The 27,543-nt window shown below is 41.5% G+C and overlaps 1 protein-coding gene across 1 annotated transcript; it reads right to left on the reverse strand.

Annotated features, from left to right (window-relative positions):
* SUDS3 (SDS3 homolog, SIN3A corepressor complex component) lies at positions 1 to 26,959 on the reverse strand. Its single transcript, XM_072142320.1, has 12 exons — positions 26,480 to 26,959; positions 22,071 to 22,140; positions 20,814 to 20,869; positions 19,448 to 19,519; positions 17,587 to 17,606; positions 17,340 to 17,496; positions 16,271 to 16,366; positions 15,117 to 15,178; positions 14,122 to 14,143; positions 13,021 to 13,126; positions 6,251 to 6,335; positions 1 to 4,162 (listed from the first exon to the last, which is right to left on the reverse strand). The coding sequence occupies exons 1-12, from the start codon at positions 26,601 to 26,603 to the stop codon at positions 4,064 to 4,066; spliced, it is 969 nt and encodes a 322-aa protein (XP_071998421.1). The 5' UTR covers positions 26,604 to 26,959; the 3' UTR covers positions 1 to 4,063.
* Between the last annotated feature and the right edge of the window lie 584 nt (positions 26,960 to 27,543).

Raw genomic sequence — 27,543 nt, forward strand, 5'->3', positions numbered from 1 at the left:
TAATAGGAAACTTTTTATTTACAAACATTGACTTAATCAATATTATTGCCCGAAATATACAGTAAATGTAGATTATGTATTTATTTAGCATCAATGTACTACATCCTGGGGCATCAGAACTCTGGCAGTGGTTTTAAGCATATTTGTGGGGTGGAGCGAGAGGTCTGAACAAAATAAAAAGTGACCCAATTCTAGTCATGTAATTCTAAAAGATCCTACATGATTACATTGTAGTAGAAGCACTAAATCTGGAATAAGGCTTGGGGAAAACGACTGAAATTTTTATATGATCCTATACAAAACTATTACAAAGACTGAAAAATGTGTGCAAAAATGGCTCTGTAGTTTAAAAAAAAACCAAACATTAAAAAACTGAAAAGAAACAAAACAAAAAAACACACACACACACAAGCCACCAATGTATCAAATATCAAAATTGTTCCAAAAACAGATGTTGGCGTGGATGACTTTTCTGACTAGTATGGTGTCGTTTTGTGGGGTAGGTCATTTCATCCAGTTGTGGGTTAAAAAAAATGACTATGCATATTCCAGGTCCTGCAGTGTAGAATGCAGGGAGTAGCTATCAAATGAAATAGGCTCCGGACAAGGATATTTATACCAAGGATCCAGTACATAATTCTGGTAGTCCAAAAGATCCCAGGTTTCCTCAGAGGTTGGGCGCATACATTTAGATTCTTTTGGTGTTTTTTGGATGTATGCTAATAAAGGCTGAATACAAAGGCTTAGAAGTATAATTTTTTTACACTATTCCTTCTTCCTGCATATACTGCTTCTCAAAGTGCACTGAGGGCCATGTCCTCACACTGTTGCGCTCTTGGTGCTGTAGCACTCAAACTGTAGCATGCTACAGTCTTTACTCATTGCAATTTCTTCATATATGCTGGAAAGCGAAAAGCTTATGAACACTGACAAGAACCAAAGTCATGACTGTGCATAGGGTATTCTTTGTCTCTTGGTGACCCTGGAGGGATTTTGGATTTCCTGTGGCTACTCTGCATAAACTTGAAGAAGTTACTCTGCATTGGCCTGCAGCTTTGGTAATGGTTAAGAAATATATAAGGGAATTGTAGAATTCAAGCAGAATAATAACATAAAAGTTCAGACACCCAAATCTTACTTGCCTTCAGTCAGATAAACTGCGCAGTAGACTCAATGGAGCAATCCAGAGGTAGATAGAGCTGAAGGTTCTAGGTAAGGTTCTAGGTAAGTGAACTCATTAACCTACCTCCACAAGTAACTTTAATTATTTATTTTCTCCAGGAAATATTATAGATATACCAATTTCTCTATTCAGGCTATCCCCTACTTAAGGACACCTGACTTACAGACGACCCCCCTCTGCCCACTGTGATCTCTGGTGAAGCTCTCTGGATGCTTTACTATAGTCCCAGACTGCAATGATCAGCTGTAAAGTGTCTGTAATGAAGCTTTATTGATAATCATTGGTCCCATTACAGCAAAAAATTTTGAAACTCCAATTTTCACTAGGGCAAAAAAAAAAAAAATGTCTAGAACTTCAATTATAAAATATATAGTTTCGACTTACATACAAATTCAACTGAAGAACAAACCTCCAGACCCTATCTTGTATGTAACCTGGGGCCTCCCTATATTCTAAATACAGAATGGGTTACAGTCACGTCCAATAAAAGTCTATGGGGTAAGGCTTGCAACATGTGTAATATCATTGTTCGCACATTATGTTTCACTGCTTTGCAGTTATAATGCCCCCTGCAGGTAAGTCAGTTTACACCATTTATATAGCAAAGATGGCTGTGATTTAAACTCATGGCATTAGACATACATATGTGCAAAGATGGGAATCATTTTCCAAAATGAAAAGGAAAAAAAAAAAAAAGAACAGAGCCATTTCACAAACAAATATATTTTGTTCTTTGCTGCATCTAAAAGAAAGAAATCTTTCAATGGTTTTGACTGGATTTGACAGCTGAAAGTTTCTTTCAAACATTTGAATGATTCTGTACATCATGTTTATCATCTGCCGTCCAGAATCTACTTACTGAAGTAGGTCCACATATTTATATCTCCTGGCATGCTGTACTATTGGTTGGCAAGCCTACTCGGGGCATGTAATAGCTTCTCCGAGCTGTGGGCTAAGGCTTTTCAGTAGCGCTACAGGGACGCCACTTTGAGGGTCCATGCGGATGTACAGTAGCTTCTGGACCCCCACACAGCTTAAGCGGGTTATGCGAAGAGAGCCACTGCGTATTCATAGCCCAAGCCCTCTGCTGGCCTAACGAGTATGTAGAATATCCTTAGTCCGCAGAGGCAATTACACGCCCAGAGTTTCTGCATATTAATAAAATATTTTTATTCACATAGACAGCATACCAGGAGACATAAACAACAATTTACGGGTGACAATGCAGTGAGGAAACTACTTCAGAGTAAGTAGATTTCCTTTAATAGTTGCTCACTGTGAGGAAACCCTAAGCGCACATGCACACGCAGTGTAAGGGTAAGTAAGCAATAATCTCATAGCCATTTTGGCACCATGATCTGCACCAATAAGTGACAAGTCATTTAACTGCAGCAGATCATAAATCCATAGGTGATTGCAGCTTTCGCAGCAGATTTTTATCGGAAAAGTGTGTAGGAGATTGTCATCAATCCCAAGCACTACACTGCTTCAGTATTACACTGCTCCTACACAACAATTAATTGCTGAGTGGAAAATCTGCAGGTATTACACCAAGCGTGCAGGTACCCTAAAAGAATTCTCTGCCGCCATTGGTTTTCAAACAGCAGTCAATAATATAAAAATAGTTATGCTTCAAATAGATATCATCCCAGTCTATATACCTTTCTCCAGACATGAGGTAGTGTGTATAGAATTGCTGCAGCTAATCCATTTTTATTATCGCCTCTGTAAGGAGTTTGTTTAATAAAAAATAAATAAATTGGAAAAACCCTTTAAGGATCCCATTGTAATAGTAGAAAGATAACACCCAATTGTCGATTTATTTATAAATATACTGGAGAACCATATGAGGCAGTAATGAGAAAAGATGTTCCACAGTTATGTCCACATGTAGACACAGACAAGATCTCAGGCAGGTCTACTTTAAAGGGCTTGGGCACTTTCAGTAAATAATTGATATGGTTTCTGTAATGAAAAGTTATAAAACTTTCCGATATAGTTTCTGCCAATTGTGTACAGCAAGCAGAGCAGTTTGATGGACACAATGGGGTGCAAGACTTTCTGAGCTCATTGAAGAGCGGTGCATCTGTATGACCGTTACCTGATCATAAACAGATTCACATATTTTTTGCTAACACTTTGAAAAACGCTAAGGATTTCCATACCTTAAAATTTTATTTATATTTTTCACCTTTGCGCTGTATCATGCTGGGGTAGGACGATGCTGACATTATACAACTATATTCCCCCTGTATTTTGGTTAGGCAGTTTTCAATACGGAGGAGTAGAAATTCAGTGCCACCTTTGTAGACCAATCTACACCTTTGAAATGCTTGCAGAACATCTTTAACATCAAAACACTTGTAGCTTTTATTTTTATATAAAAATAAGGTCTACAAAAAAAAAAAAAACCTCCTGTTTGGACTCTTGCAAGCCATTATGAATCCAGGCTGGTAGAGGACAGCTAAGAGGCAAACATGAGTTAACCCAAAGGTTGGTTGGAATTACACAGCTCGGGTCATTTTGCCTCTGGTTTATATCAGTTATTACGCCACAAAATCCACTCTACAGCTTGGACAAGCTTTCTGTCATTTCTTTGCTACAATTTACGTGATTTAATATTGGGATAAGGTAATGGAGAACCTTCTGCTTCATCTACGGTAAAGAACAGGTCCATCCTAACCAACATTTTCTTGAAGTCTTGTACTCCACTGGTCGTCGATGGAGTCGAGAAACATCTTACAAACGTCATTGTAGTAGTTGTTCAGCAGTCACATTTTGAACTCCTCTTGCACTGGTCAGTGAAGACAACTCTCATTCAGTTGTGGATTACGTTTTTTTTTTTTAAAGAGAAATGTCACTTGAAGAGTTTGTTGGGTTTCAAGCTGCTGATCTTCTGCGGATAACAAACAAACCTCGCTGTAGCTGTCCGAGGTATATCCTCATCTTTGTGCTGTCGCTGCTTTTCCTCACCCAAATCTGCAACAATAACACAAAATTTTGCGCATTGAGGAATTGCAATGGTCCAAAGTAGATAATTTACATCAAATCAGACAACTTGGGCCTTAACAGGAATCCGTGGGTCAAATTTTTAAATCAAATTTTAACTTTTAACTTTTTCCTCTTACATTTTTAGAAGCAATGTTTCTCAATAAAACCATAGTCTGCAAAAACTTTTAGACCTAATAATTATGTTCTGCATCACCAAAGCCAGATGTCGGCAAAGCTGCATCGCAATAGGCAGTGACAGAGATCCTCGATGAACAACGAGGTGCATTAGATAGAAAGGAAATTTCCACCTTATGGCAAATAAGTACATGACATGTAAATAGAGTGGATCTAAATGTGTTAAATGTGTGAAAGAAGGTTGTGCACCAATACTGAATGCAACTGGTTGTGATTTGTTTGCAGAAATAGTGGCTGCTTATTGTCAACTTCAGTCTAACATCTATATATTGCAATTGTACTATGTAATTGTATTATGCATTAAAAAGATTAGCAACTTTTCAATTTAATCTTAAAAAAAAAAAAGAAAAAAAAAAAAAAAAAAAGGGAGGCCTCTTTTTGCATACGTCAAAAAAGTTTCAGGATCATCTATAGGAAGAAAAGTGGGTCCATAAACATATACAAAACCGCTGTATGGGCACATGGCCGGGCATGGAATGTAAGCAGCGCCATTCAGAGCACATTTGCTTTGTCACATTGTACAGGCTATAAAATGTGTGTTTTTTTTTTTTGGGTAATGTGAACAGATGGAGGCTTATTTGCAGGATGAGATACAATGTAAAGATAATTCATTTTGGGGGTCTATAGTATATCCATGAGATTTTATTAACTATTTCAAGGGGGACACAAACAAGATCAATTTTTATTTGGGATTTTTAGCACTTTTTTTTCCCGCTCACTGCAACGTAAAAATAATATTTTATCTTTATTCTCTGGTTCACTGCGATTACAGTGATACCTAATTTAGTTTTTTTTCATCTTTACTCAATTTTACTGAGCAAAACCAATATTGGAGAAAATCAACAACTTTTCCGAGGCATAACTCCGCTTTTTTTTCTCTTGTCAGATCTGGTTGAGTGCTTATTTTTTGTGAAGAGTTGTTCTGTACAGTCGTATCATATAGGAGACGTAACTTTTTTTTGATCGCTTTATAGAACTTTCTTTTTTTTTTTTGCCATTCACAGTGCGGGTTTATATTGGTTTAGATTTATTGTACATATTAACAAGGACACAGTAATACCAGATATGCATTTTTTTTCCGCGTTTTATATACTTTATTTGGTTGTCATATGTAACTGTGGTGATAAGGGGACTTTTATTTCCTTATTATAAAATGATTATTGCTTTTAATTTTTTTTCCCACACTTGTGCTTGAATAAGCGTTCTTCCGATTGGTTTTTCAAGCCCTTGCACACTGAAATACACATGTATTGCGTTGTGTAATGTAAGCAACTGAGCATACGGACGCTGCTCAGTAAGTTACAGTCGGGTCCTGCCAGGAGGCAGACCCGGCAAATAGAGGACCCCGCAGCCTCGGAGCACACACAGGACCCTGGGGCTGCCGCAGAATGGATCACCTCGTAAGTTCAGCTGGGGAAGGAGGGGGAAGATCTAATTACACTCCAGGTTAAAACACCCGGGATCAGAGTTTTTCTGTTCCCGGGGGTTAGTCCCAAGTCTGGGCTGTGATGACACAGCCAGACACCAGCACTTGCGGGACCCGATGTCCTGCAATCTTCTTCTGACGAGCCGACGTAGAAAGGCAGCGCATCAGAAGTAGTACACTTAATGTCCGCCGTAAAAACCCAATGCAGCAGTCATTAAGGGGTTAAATAAGCAAACAAGAGATGGGCTAGAGAGTCCAAAAATCTTCAAATCTTTATTAGCCGTAATCAGGTTTAAAAAAAAAAATAATCTAAAAACCACATACAAAGACATGGGCAAAAACAGAGCAGTACCAAGAATAATAAATTATCAATACATATGTTTATACAAACAATACATAATACAAATTCATGTATAATACAAACATGAGATTATTTTATCATGTGTACAGTTTACCTCATTAGTCCCCACAGAACTTATTACACAACTGATTTTTGTGTTGTCCTTGGATTCCAGGTATATTGCTTGGCTCTTGTGGTACCTATAATGAATTGAGAGACAAACTATTAGATAAATAGCAGGGATTGGAATTAGCACTATCCTTTGTGTATTTCACCAAACAGAAAATGTTGTTATCAGCTATATATTTTTATAGAAAAAAGTAGAATAAACTGAGCAATAGAAAAGCTGAGAGGGAAGAAAAATGTTTGCTTTGCGTTACACCTTGGGCACCTATATAGTTATTGTATTTAGGGTTCTCAAGACACCCAATTCTATTGAGCAGCTTAGACGATCCTGAATATGTCTCACCAACAAGTGAGAGATCAGAAGATTGGTATCATCATTTGATAATTCTACTGACTCATTGCTGAAACAAAAGGCTTTGATAGAAGGCCACTTTATGTGACACTTCATGTGACAGTGGCCCAGTACTGGGCCACTAAGCACCATTTGTCTCTTCTTGGCTGCGTAAAGTACAATGGCATCCTACGAGTCTCTACAACACTGATTTTGCCCACCAAGCATAACTGAGCAAAGCCCTTCACAGCGCTCAAAAAAATATGTAGTTTAATTTTAACTAAATGAAGCTTCATTTTCTTATAATCAAGTTCTGATCACAGATATGATTATAATATCTCATCAAGGGAAATGGGAATGATTGGATCTGATGTGTATATTTTTGTGGATTATTGATATGTAGGGATTATCATTACAATGTGTCACTCTTGTTGGATCTAAACTACATAGTCTATGTCACAACAAATGTTAGAATTTATGACAAGTTAAATTTTGGTGAAACTGGATAATCACAATCATAGAATAGAAGGCCCAAAGAGAACCTGCCATTCAAACTAACCCACCCAAAATAAAGACTTCATTAAAAACTAGGATTAAAATGCATAGCCTTTATCCCCCAAATGGTTCCTTTCCATGTCTGCAAAGTTTTTTTAAAAAAATCAGCTTGTAAACTTATAAGCAACACACCTGTGAGTGCAGTATATGTAGTGTTCTCTGCCCTGCCTCCCTCGCATGACTGCTACAAACATGATGCTGGTATGGAACTAGTACTTAGGGGTCACCTGCCAATATACACTCACCGGCCACTTTATTAGGTACACCTGTCCAACTGCTTGTTAACACTTAATTTCTAATCAGCCAATCACATGGCGGCAATCAGTGCATTTAGGCATGTAGACATGGTCAAGACAATCTCCTGCAGTTCAAACCGAGCATCAGTATGGGGAAGAAAGGTGATTTGAGTGCCTTTGAACGTGGCATGGTTGTTGGTGCCAGAAGGGCTGGTCTGAGTATTTCAGAAACTGCTGATCTACTGGGATTTTCACGCACAACCATCTCTAGGGTTTACAGAGAATGGTCCGAAAAAGAAAAAACATCCAGTGAGTGGCAGTTCTGTGGACGGAAATGCCTTGTTGATGCCAGAGGTCAGAGGAGAATGGGCAGACTGGTTCGAGCTGATAGAAAGGCAACAGTGACTCAAATCGCCACCCGTTACAACCAAGGTAGGCAGAAGAGCATCTCTGAACGCACAGTACGTCGAACTTTGAGGCAGATGGGCTACAGCAGCAGAAGACCACACCGGGTTCCACTCCTTTCAGCTAAGAACAGGAAACTGAGGCTACAATTTGCACAAGCTCATCGAAATTGGACAGTAGAAGATTGGAAAAACGTTGCTTGGTCTGATGAGTCTCGATTTCTGCTGCGACATTCGGATGGTAGGGTCAGAATTTGGCGTCAACAACATGAAAGCATGGATCCATCCTGCCTTGTATCAACGGTTCAGGCTGGTGGTGGTGGTGTCATGGTGTGGGGAATATTTTCTTGGCACTCTTTGGGCCCCTTGGTACCAATTGAGCATCGTTGCAACGCCACAGCCTACCTGAGTATTGTTGCTGACCATGTCCATCCCTTTATGACCACAATGTACCCAACATCTGATGGCTACTTTCAGCAGGATAATGCGCCATGTTATAAAGCTGGAATCATCTCAGACTGGTTTCTTGAACATGACAATGAGTTCACTGTACTCAAATGGCCTCCACAGTCACCAGATCTCAATCCAATAGAGCATCTTTGGGATGTGGTGGAACGGGAGATTCGCATCATGGATGTGCAGCCGACAAATCTGCGGCAACGGTGTGATGCCATCATGTCAATATGGACCAAAATCTCTGAGGAATGCTTCCAGCACCTTGTTGAATCTATGCCACGAAGAATTGAGGCAGTTCTGAAGGCAAAAGGGGGTCCAACCCATTACTAGCATGGTGTACCTAATAAAGTGGCCGGTGAGTGTATATATCTCCCATTACTTTCACCATTTGGGGCAGTAAGAAGTTGAACAGAATCCCTTGCTAGAACTTGAGAGAAAGAAACACACACACGGGCTTGTGATTCAGCACTCCTACATCAAAAAACACTCCCTGAGAAAGGTGGGGGTTCAGAGAGACCTGACTATTCGAAGAGATATAAACCTCATGAGGCCCTCAGGAATTGTCTTTATTAAGTCACGTCTCTCTGGGGCTGGGTTAGCAGTGTCAGTGAGGAGGGAGCGGTACACAGACTATACTGCAGTTCTCCACCTCCATGACTGGAACAGAAGACATCAATAAAAGTCTTTTTTTAGAAGGATGCAGGCTCTATTCCCACGGATAGAGGAATCAGTGGAACATGTATGGTATAGTACGGTGCATGTGGTTCCCGGTGACAGGATGTTTAAAGAGAACCTTTCTTCATTTCAAGAAAATTCCCTCTGGTCTCTGCCATTTGTCTATCTATTAAATAGTATATACAACTAGATGATCATCAAATTGGAATAGAAGCAGCAAATGCCATGAAGGGTGTTCAACACACCCCAACATTCTTCCTCATTTGTGCTGTACTGTGGTTGTTTATGCATCTAGGGTGCAGGTTACTGATGTTGCCCGTTAAAGTTGAGCAGTGCCAATAAATGTTGCTCACTCCTAACCCAAATCCTTAGATCATGACTAAAACACACACATTTAAAGGAGATTTCATATTTTTTATAATCTAATGTAGGTTTGCAGAGACTGAGTCAGTCAATTTTAGTCCAACGGCGACTTCACCAAAATCGCCACTGACTCAGACTCAGATTCCACAGCACTGATCCAAACTGCAGGCGACATGCTATCACAAAGGAGGAGCTGAGGAGATATGTATAGTTTTGCCATTTATATTGAAATTCTTTATTATGTTTTTTTTCTGGCTAGCATTTTTCATATCTGTATGCTATCCATGATAGCAAATAGCATATTGACCCATTGTTTTATATGCGGCTACTTGCATGTCCGTTTTTCTTTCCTTTTCTCAGCTGTTTATCACGGACTTTCACTGATGTTTATCAACTATAGAAAAATCTTCTAAGATCCTCCTGGTCTAGAACAAGCTGTCTGCAGAAGGTCTTACTCAGCATTGATAACTATAATAAAAACTCACTTAGAACGAGGAAAAGTAAAAAATAGCTGATATATACAAACACACATAAAGCAAAATACTGTCCCTACTCAGGGAAGAGGAGGAAAAGAGAAATACGGGAGTAAAGCATACTAATAACGCCATGTCTTAAACAATTCAAGAGAATAATAATCAATTCAGGACTATGGGAGAAATCTCAGCTGTTTACCCGCAGACAAAGAGGGACAGCGTGACACTGCTTTTCTAACAAGACTGGCTGGGGATCATTCTTAGTTTCCTGCAACTAAAGAAGCAGAATAAGACATTGCTGAACTGCCTGCAGATAGATCTTACACGGCTAGCAAATAATTCATCAGTGCATATTTCACCATCATACAGACTAATAGTACAAACAAAGCAGATCTGGTAGAGAACTGATAGATATACATTCTAATATAATACACACCTATCCATTTATAACCTTTTTTTTTTTTTTTTTTTAAATTGATGCAAACACTTTTCAAATGTATAATTCATCTCTGTACTTGAATGCAACTTTTGAGATTGGAAGGCAAGTCAGTAGATGCAGGAGGACCCAATGTCTTGAGCAATCCAGGTTTTGTCTCTTTTTTTACTTGCATATGTTCTCATTAGGAAAGGAAAGCTACAGCCAGTTTTACGGATATAAATCCTGCCGACTAGATCCATATTTTTCTCTACAGACACTCTGGCTATTACACACACGCTGGAGAACTTCTCTTGCTCCCTGCTCATTCTGCCTGAAATCTTGTGGCAGCATTAAGTATTAGGTCAGTGATGCTGCAAGATTTCTAACACAGAAATAGAGAGTGGATAAAAGTGCTCTAGGGGGCGTGCAACAACCAGAATGCCTGGAAGGCCTATGGCAGTGATGGCAAACCTTTTAGAGGCCGAGTGCCCAAACTACAACATAGACCCACTTATTTATTGCAAAGTGCCAACACAAAAATGTAATTTGTGATTTATACTCCCTTCTATGTCACAGTTTTCATTGATACCAGCACCATGAGGACACCAATAAAGCAGGAAATAGTCCCAGGTAGAGCTGTCACTTTAATATACCTCTGTGCACAGCAAGTCCTGGGCTGTCTGGGACTGCAGGAAGATACCTGGAGTCATCTATGGTGACGGCCTGAGTGCCCACAGAAAGGGCTCGGAGTGCCACCTCTGGCACCAGTGCCATAGGTTAGCCATCACTGGCCTATGGTAACACCGCCTTGAAGAACTTGGGTTTCATTAGCATAAATATAGTATAAAGCTAGTTTTTGAAGTAAACTAAAGAAGCAGAGCTTCTTATACACAGTGTTTTAACCACACTGCTGGGATCTACGCAGCAGTGTTAATAGCTAATAAACTTTATAGCGGGCTTCCTTTAATGTCATGTATGTGATAACCCTTGATCAAATGTACAGCACCATGGAAAAGATTTTCCTACTGCTATATAAGCAAAGAGAAATAATATAACAATATGAAATCTGTAATGTCTCTGTATAAACCCCTTTTCTTAAAGTAAAAGCAACAAATATTTTTCTCAGTTAAATTGGTTTATGTATTACCGGCATCATCTAGTGGCTGAACATGGTGGTGCTGGAATCTACCTGCAAATATATTTACCAAGCCGAGACCCCTAATTTCAAACACAAAAAAAACTGGGAAACCCATTGACTCGAGTATAAGCTGAGGGTGGGAAATGCATTGGTCACAGCCTCCCAGTGAATAGCCTGCCAAGCCCCAGGTAGTATACATGTATAAAGATTGATCTCCAGCTCACCCAGATCGTGGCAGGTCTTTTTCCATAGCACGGATCCTCCCCGCTGCAGGGTAATACATCCACAAGAAACACTTCAGGATCCAGCTTTTGTTTGGGATAAAACCGCCTTTATTTAATCCTTTATGGCATCCAACAGGTAAGATACAGGTGGAGCGGTCAGGCTCGTCACCGCGTTTCCATGACTTAACTCATGAGTAAGAGCACTTAACTGTGCTGGAAACGCATTGACGAGCCTGACCGCTCCACCTGTATCTTACCTGTTTGATGCCATAAAGGATTAAATAAAGGCGGTTTTATCCCAAACAAAACCCAGTAGTATACAGCCTGCCCAGCCCCCGGTAGTATACAGCCTGCCCAGTCTGTCTCCGATGCTGCCTCGAGTCCTTCGGTCCTATTCGGATTCTTCCACTCCTCTTCCGGTCTTCGCGCTCAGCCGGCACACAATTACGTCAGCTGTTGGCCGAAGTCATTGTTTGTGAGCTGCCGGCATCGCAAGGGGACCCGAAGAGGATCCGAAGGACCAGCGGTGGCACCAGAGCATCGAAACAAGGATAGGACCTACGGGTGACATCGGAAAGGTGAGTTTTGACAAATTTTTTTTTCTTGACTCGAGTATAAGCCGAGTTAGGGTTTTTGAGAACAAATTTTGTGCTGGAAAACTAGGCTTATACTCGAGTAAATATGATATACTTGTGGGAAACAAAATGGATTTAATGCTAAGGCATCATGGGATCTGTGGGCAAGCTAGCTGGCCTCTGCATTAGGGCATAGACTGACAGACAGTCCTTTGGGGAGAAAAGTGTGAGCAGCACAAAGAAGGCATCATTCTGTTTGTTTTCAAAGGGGGAAATCACATAATTTTGTAAAATCATTATAACTTTACAGTTACACTTGAGAAAAAGAAAGATTTAACAAACAAAACAAACAAAAAAATCATGGCATCAGTTCAAGGTAGAAAATAAAATACTCTCAATGTTTAGGTCCAAGTGTTTACAGCAAAAAAGTGTTCACTCTAAGGTAAAACAAATTCCATCCAGTCTAGATGTGGCATGTAATGTATAACAAAAGAATTTGCTAATATTCTAAAAGCACTAGTAGGCAAACCTATTAATGGATGGTGGACAGCAGATTTCACGTTTATATCTAGCGAACGGACATGTCATTAATCATAAATGGCCCAGCCTGCAATAGCCCACTATGACTTCACTATATTAATATACCAATTCAGTGGCCTGTGAGTGGCAGCCACTATAAAAAAGCACAAACAGCTGTGGTGGAAGCATGGATATGGTAAGAAACTCGGGGCAGGCAGGAGTCATGAACGTCCTGACCTGCCATATTTACAATAGTGTCTGCTGGAAAACCAGCAGAGACTTTAGCTGAAATTTGACTGTGCATACATGGTCTAAACTGGCCTCGCCTGGCAGAGGGCACTTCTGGTTCTACAATAACAATAGTTGTTATGAAATATAAAAAAATATATTACCATCTTTTATCATAATATAGCTTTCCATCCTCTATCCGAGCTTCAAAACGTTGGGCAGGAGATTCAGCTTGTGTTGCTGGAAGATGTTCTGGAGTCGAGGGTGATACTGCAAAGGAAACATACAGGTAACATCTAAACTCTCACTTCTGTATTACATAGCAAAACAAACACCTCTATGATGTTCTACTATTAAAGGGAACTTAAAATGCAGATGAGCATGGTGATATCCATTGTAGAAAATATTCTCCAAAACTAGTAATGTACTATATATTTCAGCTCAGGCTGGGTTTAGGGAGTCTAAGGTGTGGTTCTAAAAAGCAACTGAAAGGCTGTGTGTGCACACTTATACATGGATGATTGTCAGTCACTGAGCAGGACCACCTACCAGACTCTTAATACCAGCGTGAGCTGATGCATAAAGGAATACATAACTATTTTTGGACAATCACATTTTTTAAACATTACAAGTTATACTGAACCATCTTGTACGTATATGTAGACTGCATTCTAAACACAATGGACCCCTAACAAACATTTTATATTTGTAGAAATCTTACAATAAATGATCACAGACCACAATAGGTGAAGTAACTTAGCAAACACTTATAATAAAATTCCTAAAAAGGATGAAGCAAGGGTGCAAAACTGCAACATATCCAGGGATGCTCAAAACAACATAGAGGGTAATATCATATGAAAATTATAATTGGGTATGTGGAATATACTAGGTTTGTCATTCTTAAATACAGTAGGTATATGCCGTAAAAAGCCTACGATTACAATGTCGTATAAAGTTTATGAAAACCACATCATACAATGTACCGTCGGAATTATCCCAAATGTAGCCTCGGCGTGGTAGCTAATAATTTTGTACATTTTAGTTCTTCATTAAAACATCATTATGTAGTATTTTTTGTCAGCACCACCACTAAAAAGGGGGTATGGTTATTGGTCTATGACACATTAATCATTACACATGAGAATAGAAAATCTTATAGATGCATGGACAGCCATGTGTCTTATTTATAATATGGTGAAGGGGTCTGATCTTAATAAAATTTCCTAAACCAAGTCTTTATATTCTTAAAGGATTTAACTTACCGGGTCTTTTAGGAGATTTTAACTGTTAGAGAGAAAAAAATAAATAAAAAATTACATTTGAAGAAAAAAAAAAATTGTTCTCAAAATTCATTATTATGTAAGGCGAAATATGCACAGAAACCTTGGGGAAGATTTATCACTAGTCTTACGTAGCTTCTTGGCGTATAATTGTTGCAAATTTTTGTGCAAACATTTTTGTGGGGTTTTTTTAGCGAGGAAAAAACGCAACGGCGGAGAAAATAAACCACAGAGTGTGCAACACCACATTTATCAACTGTGAATTTTCAAAAGAACACAAATTTAATAGCAAAACTACACGACATAGGAGGTGGTGTACGTGGGTCCATGTCTACTACAGGACTTCCTTTTTGCTCAATTTTATGTTTTGAGGTATCTGAGAATTTCCCGTGCAAAAACTTTGCAAAAAGGCAGGAATCGAGCATATGTTAAACATATATGCCACTGGTGCAGTCTATTGGCATAACGCACATACAGCTGATGTATCACAGTCACATTTAACACTGCACAAACACCGGACTAAAAATCAGACTGTTGGAAACCTGCCAGTGTAACACAGGCAATTCCTCAAAATACTGCCTAATGATAAATCTCCCCCATTGTATTAGTAGATGTGCCACCGGTTTTTTTTTTTAATTGATTAAAAAACGTTAATTTCACTGGACCCATGCACATGAATGTCTTCATAAAGTATCTGTATGTCATACGGATGACATACAGACCTGAAAAACACACTATAGATCCGTTTTTGTGGCCCAAGAACAGCACACGTGTACAAGGTAGCCCAAGTGTGGTATAGAGTGTACTAGGGATAATGCAGGACTGGACCAGTACAGTACAGGTGCATTTTACATTAAGAAAAACTAATATTTTGCTCATTGTACAAAAATAATATCCCACAATTTAAATAAAATGAAAACTGTTAAAAATAAATTGAACATAATGATAACTGCAAAGGGATAGTGACTCTTAATCACCTTGTTAAGTGTCCGCAAATCTTCCATGATTTGTTCATCTGTGAGAAGATAATTCAGCTGGGGTGCAAGTGTTAAGGAAAAGAAAGGTTAACAGGTTGCAATACTACACTCCGTGTTACATAGCAAGGGCAGTAGTTGGTGTATAACTAAAGGATTCTTCATCACAACAATGACTACAAGTCTTAAGAGTTTATCAGGGGAGCCTACATAATTTCAGGCTAGAAGTTCAGGCTAGGTTTACAATTTATGGTGGCATTGATTAATAAATGACCTCATGGAGACTAGAAAAGGAGTATAAAAGCTTATTTTCTGTACATTGCCCTATTGTCAGGCAAACATGCAAACAAACCAACACCATATTAATCAGGAGTAGAGCTGCAATCATATTGTACTTTGTGAGATGGCCTCCTTTAAGAGAGTGCAGGGATTTTAGTGACCCATTAATTCCAGAATTAAAATACTGCCTTAAATGTCATGTGTACATGTACATATATGGGCTCATTTTAAAGCCATGACCTTTAAATGAATAAAAACCATTAATAACATTAAATGCTATGGATTAACATATAAGCAGAAATTCTGCATAATCAAAGCCGTGCAGTTCTGGCTCCACCCGCAGGCAGGAAAGATTACTACAGTTCATTTTCACATGCTTGTAATCTAACAATTTAGTTCAAATCAACACTATTAAAGGATTTTTTCCTTTAAAAAACATTTCGCTCTGATTCACAGAATTGATGATGAATGCATGATCGCTAGAGTATCCACTGCTGGGGACTTCCAATAGGATGCGGATTGTTGTAGGACCTCTAGAATACATCTATCATGGAGTGGTGGTCCTTCAAAGCACATACTACTCTATTAAGAATTGACAACGGGGCCAAAATCCCTATTTTAGTGAGGAGGTAATCCTACAAAGATACATTAAATCACTATAAAAAGATCAAATAAATTTTAGATTTTCAATTTGTCAAAGATCGAATTTCACAATTAGGGATTCTACACTTGCTGGGTAAATCTCATACACTAAGCTGCCAATGTTAATTGCTGTGGGTTCGCCACCAGTAAATCCACAGTAATTTTCCCATCTTAATATACTAATAGTTTTGTCATTTGTAAAGATTTTACATCAAAGCCTGGTATGTAAAGGATATCAGGAGCTGGTTTCCTTCTCTTGTCAGGGATTGGTACAGGATCATTTGGTCGACGTCTCAGTTTTCGAGTCATGATTGGTTTGACTTCCATAGAATCTGTTAAGAGAAACACATTTTGTAACAATTCTCCTACACTACTATGTGACATACTAATCATATAAACCTATTGAATAAATATTCTGAAACAAAGGTAGGGAACACATTTCTAGAATTACGGTACAATGCAAACTGACTGTGGGGACCTCCATCAAACATGAGAATGGGGGTTGTGTATTGAAGAATCAATACTACAAGATGCTCTAGAAATTTACAAGTACAGTGCCCATCTATCTCCAGCACTATCAGTGCTCACTAATATCAGACCAATCAAATGTTATTGAATCGAGTGACAGGGCACATGCTACATTCTTGTGAACAATGGGGCTGCCAGTATTTGGTCATATTGTTATCCCCTTTCCTGTGGTTAGGGAATGGTTACACTTGTCACCACCCTTTAAGGGTAGTTCCACAGGATATTCACACCATGTATAATCATATATGTAACTAACCATTACCCATAGCAAGTAATTCAGCGAGGGGAAAAAAAGGTGATTAATTTTCAACTCTGCGGATGTCACAGAAATACAATAAATACACTGTCAATTGCATTAGAAGTGGGTATCCTTCTACAATTTAATCTGTCAATGACAATTGACTAACAGCAACTTATACCCAGTCTAGACTTTCTATAATGAAATACTATAGAAAAGTCTCCTTTACATTAAGAATCGGTTTCAGCTCTTTAGTCTCTACCTGCAAAGGGTGCATGCAATATGTCAGGATTTGAAATGCAAGCTACAACAAGGAAAGGGGGCCGGCATAGATGGCAGTCCAACCTCTGTGGCCCCAAGCAAAGTAGGACGGATGCAGTTGGGGCCAGGAAGCAAGAAAAACTTTAGGAGGGGACGCAAATAATCAATGCAACCCTGTCTTTCCCAAGATCAGCTAGGGGGCCATGAGGTGGACCGCCATTGATGTATCCTTAAAAAAAGAGGATACTTTATAAGATGGAAAGACCTACTGAGCGTACCTCCTGTCAACTCCATTGTTAATTTCTCATTTTCAATCATTTTCTTCTTTTCCTCTAATTCCGCTATTAAGTTTTCCTTCAGTTCAATCTTTTTGTCCTCAAACTCTTTCACAGCTGCTTTCTTCTCCTTTATATAGTTCCTTTCCACCTGCTCAGTCTGAAAAGAGAGTTCATTGCTATAAATAGTAATAGGACAGTAATAAGAAAGATGTTTGGAATTCCACCATGGAGAAAAAGTGTCACTTACCTCTAGTTGTAAGAAAAGATCTGGAAAATATTAAATAAAGTAAATTACACACCTGCGACACAGTAAATGCATGGTTTGCTAAATAATAAGATCATTAAAAAAAAAACATGATAACCACAATACTGAGAGTACAGCTGTCAAATTTGCTTTAGGGTACATTTACACATACCGCTGTGCGCTGGAGAGCAGGAGGACTGCACAAACCGTGTACCACGGCCAGGCCGCCATTGCCGTCTATGGGGACGTATATGAGGCCGCATATACATCCCCCCAGACAGCCTCGTGAGTGCACCCTTACAGCGAGAATTATTCAGCCTCTTTCTATGAAAACATTGCCAAGTGTCACACACAGACCCACAGTCTCTTGTTTGTTTCCAACTGTAAGGGAGAACAGGTCTGCTGCTTTGTACATTTGAAGTATAATCAAAGCCTATTTAGTTATAGAAAACCTACCATCACAGATCTACCTAAGTAAGTAGATCCGATTGCAGGTTCCTTTAGTCTGCCCCAGTCTTATAGTATCTTTGATTAAACTATTAGTTTGGCAAAAGTTTGTAAAAATGTTAGCTTTGATGTATGCAAAATATGTCTATAGGCTATTGGGTGTGGATTAGCCACACAATGGAGCAGGAGCTACAGCTACTCCACGCCCCAGTTGCCTCTTTCGATATAATCCTACCCAGCTCTTCAGCGTGCAGCTCGCTGTAGCTGCACGCACTCATCTGAAAAACTGAAGTTCTGAACATGAGCAGTCGCACCAGCTTCATAAACGAGGTTGCGTCACTGTAGCTGCAAGCACTTATTTGAGAAGCCGGAGCTGCTGCCCATGTGCAGAACTCCAGCTTCGAAGAGGAGTGGCTGCTTGCCGAACAGAAGCTGGTCGGAGGGGTCAAAAGAAGCCAGGCCCCAGTAGCCTCTAGACAAAATATGTATATATCAAAAGTAAAATTTTTACAAGCTTCTGTCGTACTAATAGTTTAATTAGGTAGATCTGTGATGATAGATTTCCTTTAAGAGGAAGAGGAAGGCTCCATGAATGCAGAACCAGTGAATGATCTGCAGAAAGCTGGGCTACTGTCAGTAACACACTACGCCGCCAGGATCCTTTAGTGCCAGACGCCCCCCTGCTTAAGCCAGTACATATCCGGCCCATCTAAAATTTGCTAGAGAGCATTTGGATGTTCCAACACGTCCAAACACAAAATGTTGTGTTTGGAGGGGAGTGAATGCTGTGTTGCATCCAAAAAACACCAGACCTAATGTGAAGCATGGGAAGTGGCAACATCAAGACAAGGGGCTGTTTCTCTGCAAAGGGACCAGTACCACTGATCTGTGTTCATGAAAGAATGAATAGGGCCAGAATGAGATTTTGAGTGCAAGCCTCCTCCAATCGGAAAGGGTATTGAAGATGAAACATGGCTGGATCTTTCAGCACGACAATGATCCAAAGCACCAGGGCAACAAAGGAGTGGCCTTGTAAGAAGCATTTCGAGGTCCTGGAGTGGCCTAGCCAGTCTCCAGATCTCAACCTCATAGAAAACCTTTGGAGGGAGTTGAAATTCTGTGTTGCCCAGCAACAGCCCCAAAACATCACTGCTCTAGCAGAGGTGTGCGTGGAGGAATGGACCAATATACCAGCAACAGTGTGCAACTAACTTGTGGTGATGTACAGAAAACGTTTTGATGCATGCTCCAGTCATGAGAAATAAACAACCCCCCCCCCCCCCCAAAATATATTTTTTAAAGTCCGGCTACATCTTAGACTATGTCTGGTAAGAAAGCCTCTCCACTGGCTCAAACTAAGAAATACTTTAAAACAAACGGATGATTTCTCCCTTTGACTAATTCAATAGGTTCCTACCAGCATTCCTTAATCTCTCTTTATGCTGTTGATCTAACTTTCTCATGCGCTTTTGGTACTCTTGTAGTGTACCTAAAAGAAAAAAAAAAAAAAAATCATATATGGAGATGTTATAGTATTTAACACTGTTTCAAAGAAACAAAACCAGTTGTTGCTATTTACTATAAGCAGTAAGATATTGGATGTGAGGAGATTTCAACAAATATTTCTCATATTGGACCACCAAATGGTAAAATGTTGTAATAATAAAAGCAGCATTTTGTATTATGGCAGTAAATGTCATCCCAATTGCAGATCCAATGTTTTGAACTTCTAGATCTATAGAGATGTTTTTTTCTGAAGTGAAGTTCTCTCATGACACTTTATACAATATAAACTATGTGTTACAAGGATTTATACTGACGGGAATGCCCACTTTTCTATAGTTTCTACATGCAGGCAGTTCCCAGGATACGTACAAGATCGGTACAGGTGGTCCCCTACTTAAGAACACCTGACTTATGGACGACCCCTAGTTACAAACAGACCTCTGGATGTTGGTAAATTTACTGTACTTCGGGCCCAGGCTACAATGATCAACTGTAATATTTATCAAACGTGTCTGCAATTAAGATTTATCGTTAATGTCGGTTCTTATGACAACAAAACATTTTTGAAATCCAATTGTCATAGAGACCAAAACAATGTTGACTGGGGTTACAATTATAAAGTATATAGTTCAGATTTACATACAAATTCAATTTAAGAACAAACCTACAGAACCTATCTTGCATGTAACCTGGGGACTGTCTGTATTAATATGTAAGTCTGAACAGGTATATGTTATGATTGTAACTCCAGACAAATTTTTGTCCCAGTGACAATTTGATTTTCAAAACTGTTCTGTCATGTGGCCAAGGATTATCAATGAAACTTAATTATAGACACCTTACAGCTTCTCTTTGCAGCCTGGGACTATGGTAAAGCCTACAGAGAGCTCCACCAGAGGTCACAGTGGGCAGAGGGATCTGTCTGTAACTAGGGATCATCTGCAAGTCAGGTATCCTTAATTCGGGGACTTCCTGTACTGTATGTTATGAACTGTAAGAGGAATACTGTATGTGTATATATATATCTCAAATAAAAACTCCCTGGTGGTCACACACACCTCTTATATATTCACCCACACAGACAGTTGTGAATGCAGTAATGCAATATGATACAATGAATAACCATGAATCAATTATAAAGTGGCAAAGAGAATCCCTTCGTTCCATTGTTTTAAACGTGGTTCATAGTTGGTTACTAGAGATGTGTTCATAGACAAAACTTCCTGAGAAACATTTATTGCAACACAGGGCTTTATGAAGATAATCCCAATACTCACCATCTTGAAGCTGTTGCAGTTGTCTCTTGAGAGAGGCCAGTTTATCTTGATACATCCTGCCAAGAAAATATCCAAAATGATAAGCCAAGTATACTTGTATACAAATTAACAGTACCATTCTTAAGTACATATTTATTATAGTAGGACTATGGGCAGAGCCAAAACTATTGCGGCTGACCTCATAATTGCTTACACAGAACAATGAATAAAAATTAACACTAGAAATACAATTTTCCTAGATTATTTACCTTCAAGAAAACACAAATGCACAGTAGTTAAAGTCAAAAACTGTGGAAATTCTATATTTTCTCAAGACTAAACCGGAGGAAGCCACCAGCAAAACGTGCATTGAGGTCCCGTAGCCACATCTGGACTGTGCACCAATGATGGACAAGACCTTCCTTATGATGTAATGTGGCATTGTTGCTTTACTTTATCTTTTCATTAGTAACACTGGTTTCAGAAGTACTTCACTAGCAAAATATCTATAGAAGTTGGTCTACCTTCCAAGCTATGCACTGTCAACTTTGTTTATAGATGAAGAGTGTGATATACACGCTGGAATTTTATTTCTTATAAACACCCAGGAGCTGCAGAGCAATTCATTATTACGGCATTTCATCATTAGGGGGGCTAAAGGACGTTTCATTATTTGGGAGGGCTGCATCAGTATTTCATTACTAGAGGAGGCCGTGACCAATGCATTTCCCACCCGAGGCTCATACTCGAGTCAATAAGTTTTCCCAGTTATATGTAGCAAAATTAGGGGGCCACTGCTTACAGTCGGGTTGGCTTATACTCAAGTATATACGGTACTTTACAGTTATACCCTAAAAGTTATGGCTCCTAGAAACAAGGATGTGTCTCATATGTCCTCGGCCACCCTGTGAGGTCATATAAGATATGCCCTTGGCAGGAAATGGGTTAAAAAGCTTGTACTTCCCAGTGTTAGAAAATGAAAATACCACTCCAGCATCAACAGTATGCAGGAGGAGCATGTTATATGTATAGCTGCTCTTCAGTAACTCTGTAGAAAGTCCTAATGCTCTGAATAAACTGGCAGCTAGGTGTTAAGGTAGCAGATAACAGAGGTGTCTGCCCCATTAAAAATGTCTAGGACTTGGATCATACATTGTTACTAGCTCTTCCGCTGCACATGGCTTTAGCAGATCATTCAGTGGACTATATAACAAAACTTCAATGAGACATTACATAAAGACATGTAAAGTTAGGCACATTGATATTAAATATACATACTGTTCTTTCATTTCTACATAGTCCACATTATCATGTTTTGCTACGTCCGTCTCACTTGCATCTTCAGTATCTTTAAAATGAAAAAAATAAATAAAAAGTCAATATGTAGCAGTAGAGAAAACAAGCAAGAACAGTGGTGCAGCACATTATATATTTTTAAGTAGGAAGAAACAAGCATGTGAAAAGTAATGGTTTGTTATTGAACATGAAGATATTAATTGTGGCCACTTCGACCAGGCTAATGAATATTAGCAATGCATACAAGGTGGCCCACCATATCCCCATCTATGTACACCTCTGAACAAGGAGATTAGTTGTTCCCCTCTTGTGTGATCTTCAACCAACTTCCAATACAATTCCTCCTTCCCTTGTAGATTGCAAGCTCTCACCCTATATACCAGATGGTCACTCACTGGGGGTCATTTACCTTTAGTCTGGATATTTGTGCCCTTTTTTTCCGGATTTTGGGTTTGTTTGATTCATTTTAAAGGAAGATATATCAGACATGCAAGTCTGTTGATTGTTTGAGTTTTTTTTCTTTTCTCAAGAGTTGCAAATTGTTCTGCCACCCCTTCTAAACTCCTACCTGCATCTGCGCAGAAGGGGAGTTTATTTACGGCACAACTGTGACACCACCCCCCCCCCCCCCCCTTCCCCATACGTCTGCATCTGGATTCTAAACTAATCAACCTGAGCTGGATGACTCATACATAGCAGCAGGGTGATTGTGCAGCGATAGATAACTTCTGCCTGTCAGGGAAAACACAGTGATGACATTCTCAGGTTATGCTGGGCGGGACAAGGCTGGAGCAGTGCATAATTAGGACGAGGAGAGCATCATTATCAAAGTTTTATCATTGTTTTTTCAGCAAAACCACTCAGTTCAGGAGCTACATCATTCTCAAGGTATGTTTGGTTCAAAATGCATTAGATTTCCATTGATTGCATAGATTTCCTTTAAACCACATATACACTACAATGCATGTATGTTGTATCGATAACCGTTTCAGAGCTGCTGATTAGCAGAGAATCAGGGACTCCTTACATCATATATCGATATGATGCAAGGAATCCCTTCCCCAGCGGTGTGGTCAGCCATTACACAGGATTATGCAATGTCCATAATCACAGGCTGATCACAGATAGTGTGAAACAGCCTCTACGCTGCTTTTGAATGAAAAACAGATACAGAAATAAATATTTAACTAAATTATGTCAATAGAGACTTAAACGTGTTGTCAAACCATGAAAAGTATTAGAATAATGACAAAACATCAGAGGTGGGGATTGTATAAATCCTGAGAATGAGGGGCCAAAAAGCCAGATCTCTTCTCAAGTAGCACACGGGACCACCCAACTGTGCAGGACACTGCTGCTTGCTGTGAATAGAGCGGCTCTCCTGCATGGCAGATGTCCAGCAGTGTATGTTAACAGGGAAAGACTGAAGCAGTGGATCAGCTGCTGCCCCCAAACTCCTAAAGAGATGGTATTCCCTACCAAAGGGACATCACTATATGAGATGGAAGTAACCTGCACACGGTTAGTCTTAGGCCACTTTTACACACATTCTGTATTTTATCAGTATTTTGCATCAGTGTTTGAAGCTAAAACCAGAAGTGGATCCTCTGACAGTGTGAAAGCCACCTTAAAGGGAAACTGTCATCAGAAAGGTCATTTTTACATAACGACAGGTTTCAATAGCCTCTGGCATGTTGAAAAATTGTCTTTGTTGTACATGTTTGTTCCTGTCTACAATGCTGGCGCGAGTCTGTTTGGTCAATACAGATGAGAATTTCTTGCCGGTGAGAAGAGGCATTGAGGAGAAGATGACTTGTGCCATTTGAACTCCTCCCTTCCCAGGACTCACCAAGGAGCCTGGTAAGCCATTTTTGAAATCAAGATGCCAGAGGCTATCATCATGTACCTGTCATCATGTAAAAATTACCTTCTGGATGACAAGTTCCCTTTAATCTGGCCGTGACTACATGAGCAGCACTCAACTTAGAAAATCAGTTCATTTTAAGGGAGCTGGGTCGGTAAAGCCAGGAAACTGCGCAAAACTTCTTCTGAACATTTACTGGCTAATGTGACAGGCACTCTACATTCACACATGCAAATGTCATGTAACTCTGCATGAATCATAAAAAAAAGATTATATTGGCAAGGTCTGTTACAGAAGTAACACACATGCAACATTGTTCCCAATAATTTCTAGGAAGAAGCGAAAACATCAGCCCCATTTCACTTTGTTTACAAATTTGTAAACAATCTGCTATTTTCTTTGTGAGGGAGGAACAGTAAGACATGAGGTGAGGTGACAGAGAAGCCACCATACAAATAATACACCCCCCCCTTCCCTAGCCAATTCAGGCAGCAGAATTATAAGCATTAAAGTTAACCCCCTCCAGGACTCAAATACAATTTTTTATATCATTTTGGCGTTATTATTAATATTCACAATGGCAGGCTTGTATGGAGACCCCCAGCTGCTAAGACAACCATTGGTACAGCCAGCAACGCAGGTGTACAGACCTGTCATCATTGGTCATGGTGTCAAAGGGGTTAAATAGGAGAGATTAGTGGCTTTACAGCTGGTGCTAGTGGGGTGATGGTTGTCACTGTATAGAAGGTCAGTGGCACACGAACGTATTTAGTCTATAAAATGCCGGTACTGACCCCACTGCTGGGGACGGAGCAACAAAGGGAACTATACTCATGTTCAGGGACTGTATATGTCAGATATCACTGTGAAGCTTGTAATCCCGGCCTCTGCACTGCGGTCTGTCAGGAAAATCTGGACAGCACACGTTCCATGTCACAGATGTTTGTGTGGCATTGTTGTTGGAGATAGAGAACCATACTCTGAAATCTGGGACAGTCCTATAGATATAAATGGAGGGGATACCACTCCTAGTGATCAGTAAGGGGCTCCAACCCATCACACCTCCACCAATCAGATACTATTACGCATTATTGATAAGATGTCATCTTGGCACAACTACTATGACATGTCAGGGACCATGTATTAGACCTGCACACCGCCTGCGACCCCTCCGCCACACAGCCGTATACCGCCTGCGACCCCTCCGCCACACAGCCGTATACCGCCTGCGACCCCTCCGCCACACAGCCGTATACCGCCTGCGACCCCTCCGCCACACAGCCGTATACCGCCTGCGACCCCTCCGCCACACAGCCGTATACCGCCTGCGACCCCTCCGCCACACAGCCGTATACCGCCTGCGACCCCTCCGCCACACAGCCGTATACCGCCTGCGACCCCTCCGCCACACAGCCGTATACCGCCTGCGACCCCTCCGCCACACAGCCGTATACCGCCTGCGACCCCTCCGCCACACAGCCGTATACCGCCTGCGACCCCTCCGCCACACAGCCGTATACCGCCTGCGACCCCTCCGCCACACAGCCGTATACCGCCTGCGACCCCTCCGCCACACAGCCGTATACCGCCTGCGACCCCTCCGCCACACAGCCGTATACCGCCTGCGACCCCTCCGCCACACAGCCGTATACCGCCTGCGACCCCTCCGCCACACAGCCGTATACCGCCTGCGACCCCTCCGCCACACAGCCGTATACCGCCTGCGACCCCTCCGCCACACAGCCGTATACCGCCTGCGACCCCTCCGCCACACAGCCGTATACCGCCTGCGACCCCTCCGCCACACAGCCGTATACCGCCTGCGACCCCTCCGCCACACAGCCGTATACCGCCTGCGACCCCTCCGCCACACAGCCGTATACCGCCTGCGACCCCTCCGCCACACAGCCGTATACCGCCTGCGACCCCTCCGCCACACAGCCGTATACCGCCTGCGACCCCTCCGCCACACAGCCGTATACCGCCTGCGACCCCTCCGCCACACAGCCGTATACCGCCTGCGACCCCTCCGCCACACAGCCGTATACCGCCTGCGACCCCTCCGCCACACAGCCGTATACCGCCTGCGACCCCTCCGCCACACAGCCGTATACCGCCTGCGACCCCTCCGCCACACAGCCGTATACCGCCTGCGACCCCTCCGCCACACAGCCGTATACCGCCTGCGCCCCCTCCGCCACACAGCCGTATACCGCCTGCGCCCCCTCCGCCACACAGCCGTATACCGCCTGCGCCCCCTCCGCCACACGTCTGTACACCGCCTGCGCCCCCTCCGCCACACAGCTGTATACCGCCTGCGCCCCCTCCACCACACAGCTGTATACCGCCTGCGCCCCCTCCACCACACAGCTGTATACCGCCTGCGCCCCCTCCGCCACACAGCTGTATACCGCCTGCGCCCCCTCCACCACACAGCTGTATACTGTGCTTCCTGTACAGGTACATCTCGTCTATAGGAGAAACAGTCAGTAAGCAGGCGGGAGCGCTACACACTGCTCCTTCATACCTTCATCAGACTCCCGGCCCCTGAAGCTGCGGTCATCTTCCTCGTCCGCGCTCTCCAGCTCTTCCTCCTCGTAGTAGTCATTAGCTGCCGCCGCGGCAGGAGACATCACACCGACCGAGCTCATGGCTGCCCCGCACACCACCGGACCTGACTGCTCGCTACACCGTCACTACAGCCCGAAACTTCACACCACAGAACCGCCACAGCAGCTACAACACTCGGCGCACAGCAACGGGGTCCTCAGCCGCCCGTGTTCCTGTGTCTCCGTTCAAGGTGTCCTACGCATTGCCCGAATTATGAGTACAGCAAGAAAGACTCGCCGGGTAATATATCGCCTCACAAAGCGCAATAGTTATACCAGGGTAAACCTAATTTAACTTCATATATATAAGCGTAATACTATTAAGGCAGTAATGGCGAATGTCTTGATGAGGCCCACGCAGGCAGTGATGTGGACACTTCCTGGCGGGAAGTACAGTGGCGAATGGAAACAAACCTCTCGCTTATTGTATGGTGAAGGTGTGATTCTAGGAGTTGCCGCTGTGTGGCAGTCATCACCTACAACAGCAGTGGTATGCAGGCCGTCTCCCCAGTTCACTAGACACTGGGATTATAGGACGTACTATCAGTATTAGTGATGGCAATTACTTAGATCTTAGTCTGCTGGCTCATTAGGCTCAGCTCACTAACAAGAGCCGGCTCTTCTGGCTCCTGAACGGCTCTCTATTAAATGTATATTAGGGAGCCGTAGGCCAGTCAGTAACCCCACACCACTCCACTTTTAACCCAATTTTATTGGGTTAAAGGGGGCGTGGTGAGCCGTTTGCGAGTGACCCATTAAAGGAAACCTACCACTTGTAGTGGCAGGTTTCCGATAGCAATACCGGAACTTATTTTAGTTAGTGTTTTAAACCGCGGTATCGCGGTTTAAAACACTTTTTAAACGTTATAGCCGGCGCAGGCAGGTACGCGCTCGGCGCTTACCGTGCGCGCGGCTACATAGAAAGTGAATGAGAGCCGCGCGCATGGTAAGCGCCGAGCGCGTACCTGCCTGCGCCGGCTAT

Source organism: Engystomops pustulosus, chromosome 1 (genome assembly GCF_040894005.1).
Source record: "Engystomops pustulosus chromosome 1, aEngPut4.maternal, whole genome shotgun sequence".
NCBI classification, from domain to species: domain Eukaryota; kingdom Metazoa; phylum Chordata; class Amphibia; order Anura; family Leptodactylidae; genus Engystomops; species Engystomops pustulosus.

Bases quoted from the DNA above. Each gene is read 5' to 3' on its own strand.
- SUDS3 (XM_072142320.1), bottom strand. From the start codon at position 26,603: ATGAGCTCGGTCGGTGTGATGTCTCCTGCCGCGGCGGCAGCTAATGAC. The intron at 17,497-17,586 runs GTAAGTGACACT...CTCTCTTTTCAG, and splicing joins ATCTTTTCTTACAACTAGAG to ACTGAGCAGGTGGAAAGGAA. The intron at 14,144-15,116 runs GTGATTAAGAGT...TCTCTCTAACAG, and splicing joins ATTTGCGGACACTTAACAAG to TTAAAATCTCCTAAAAGACC.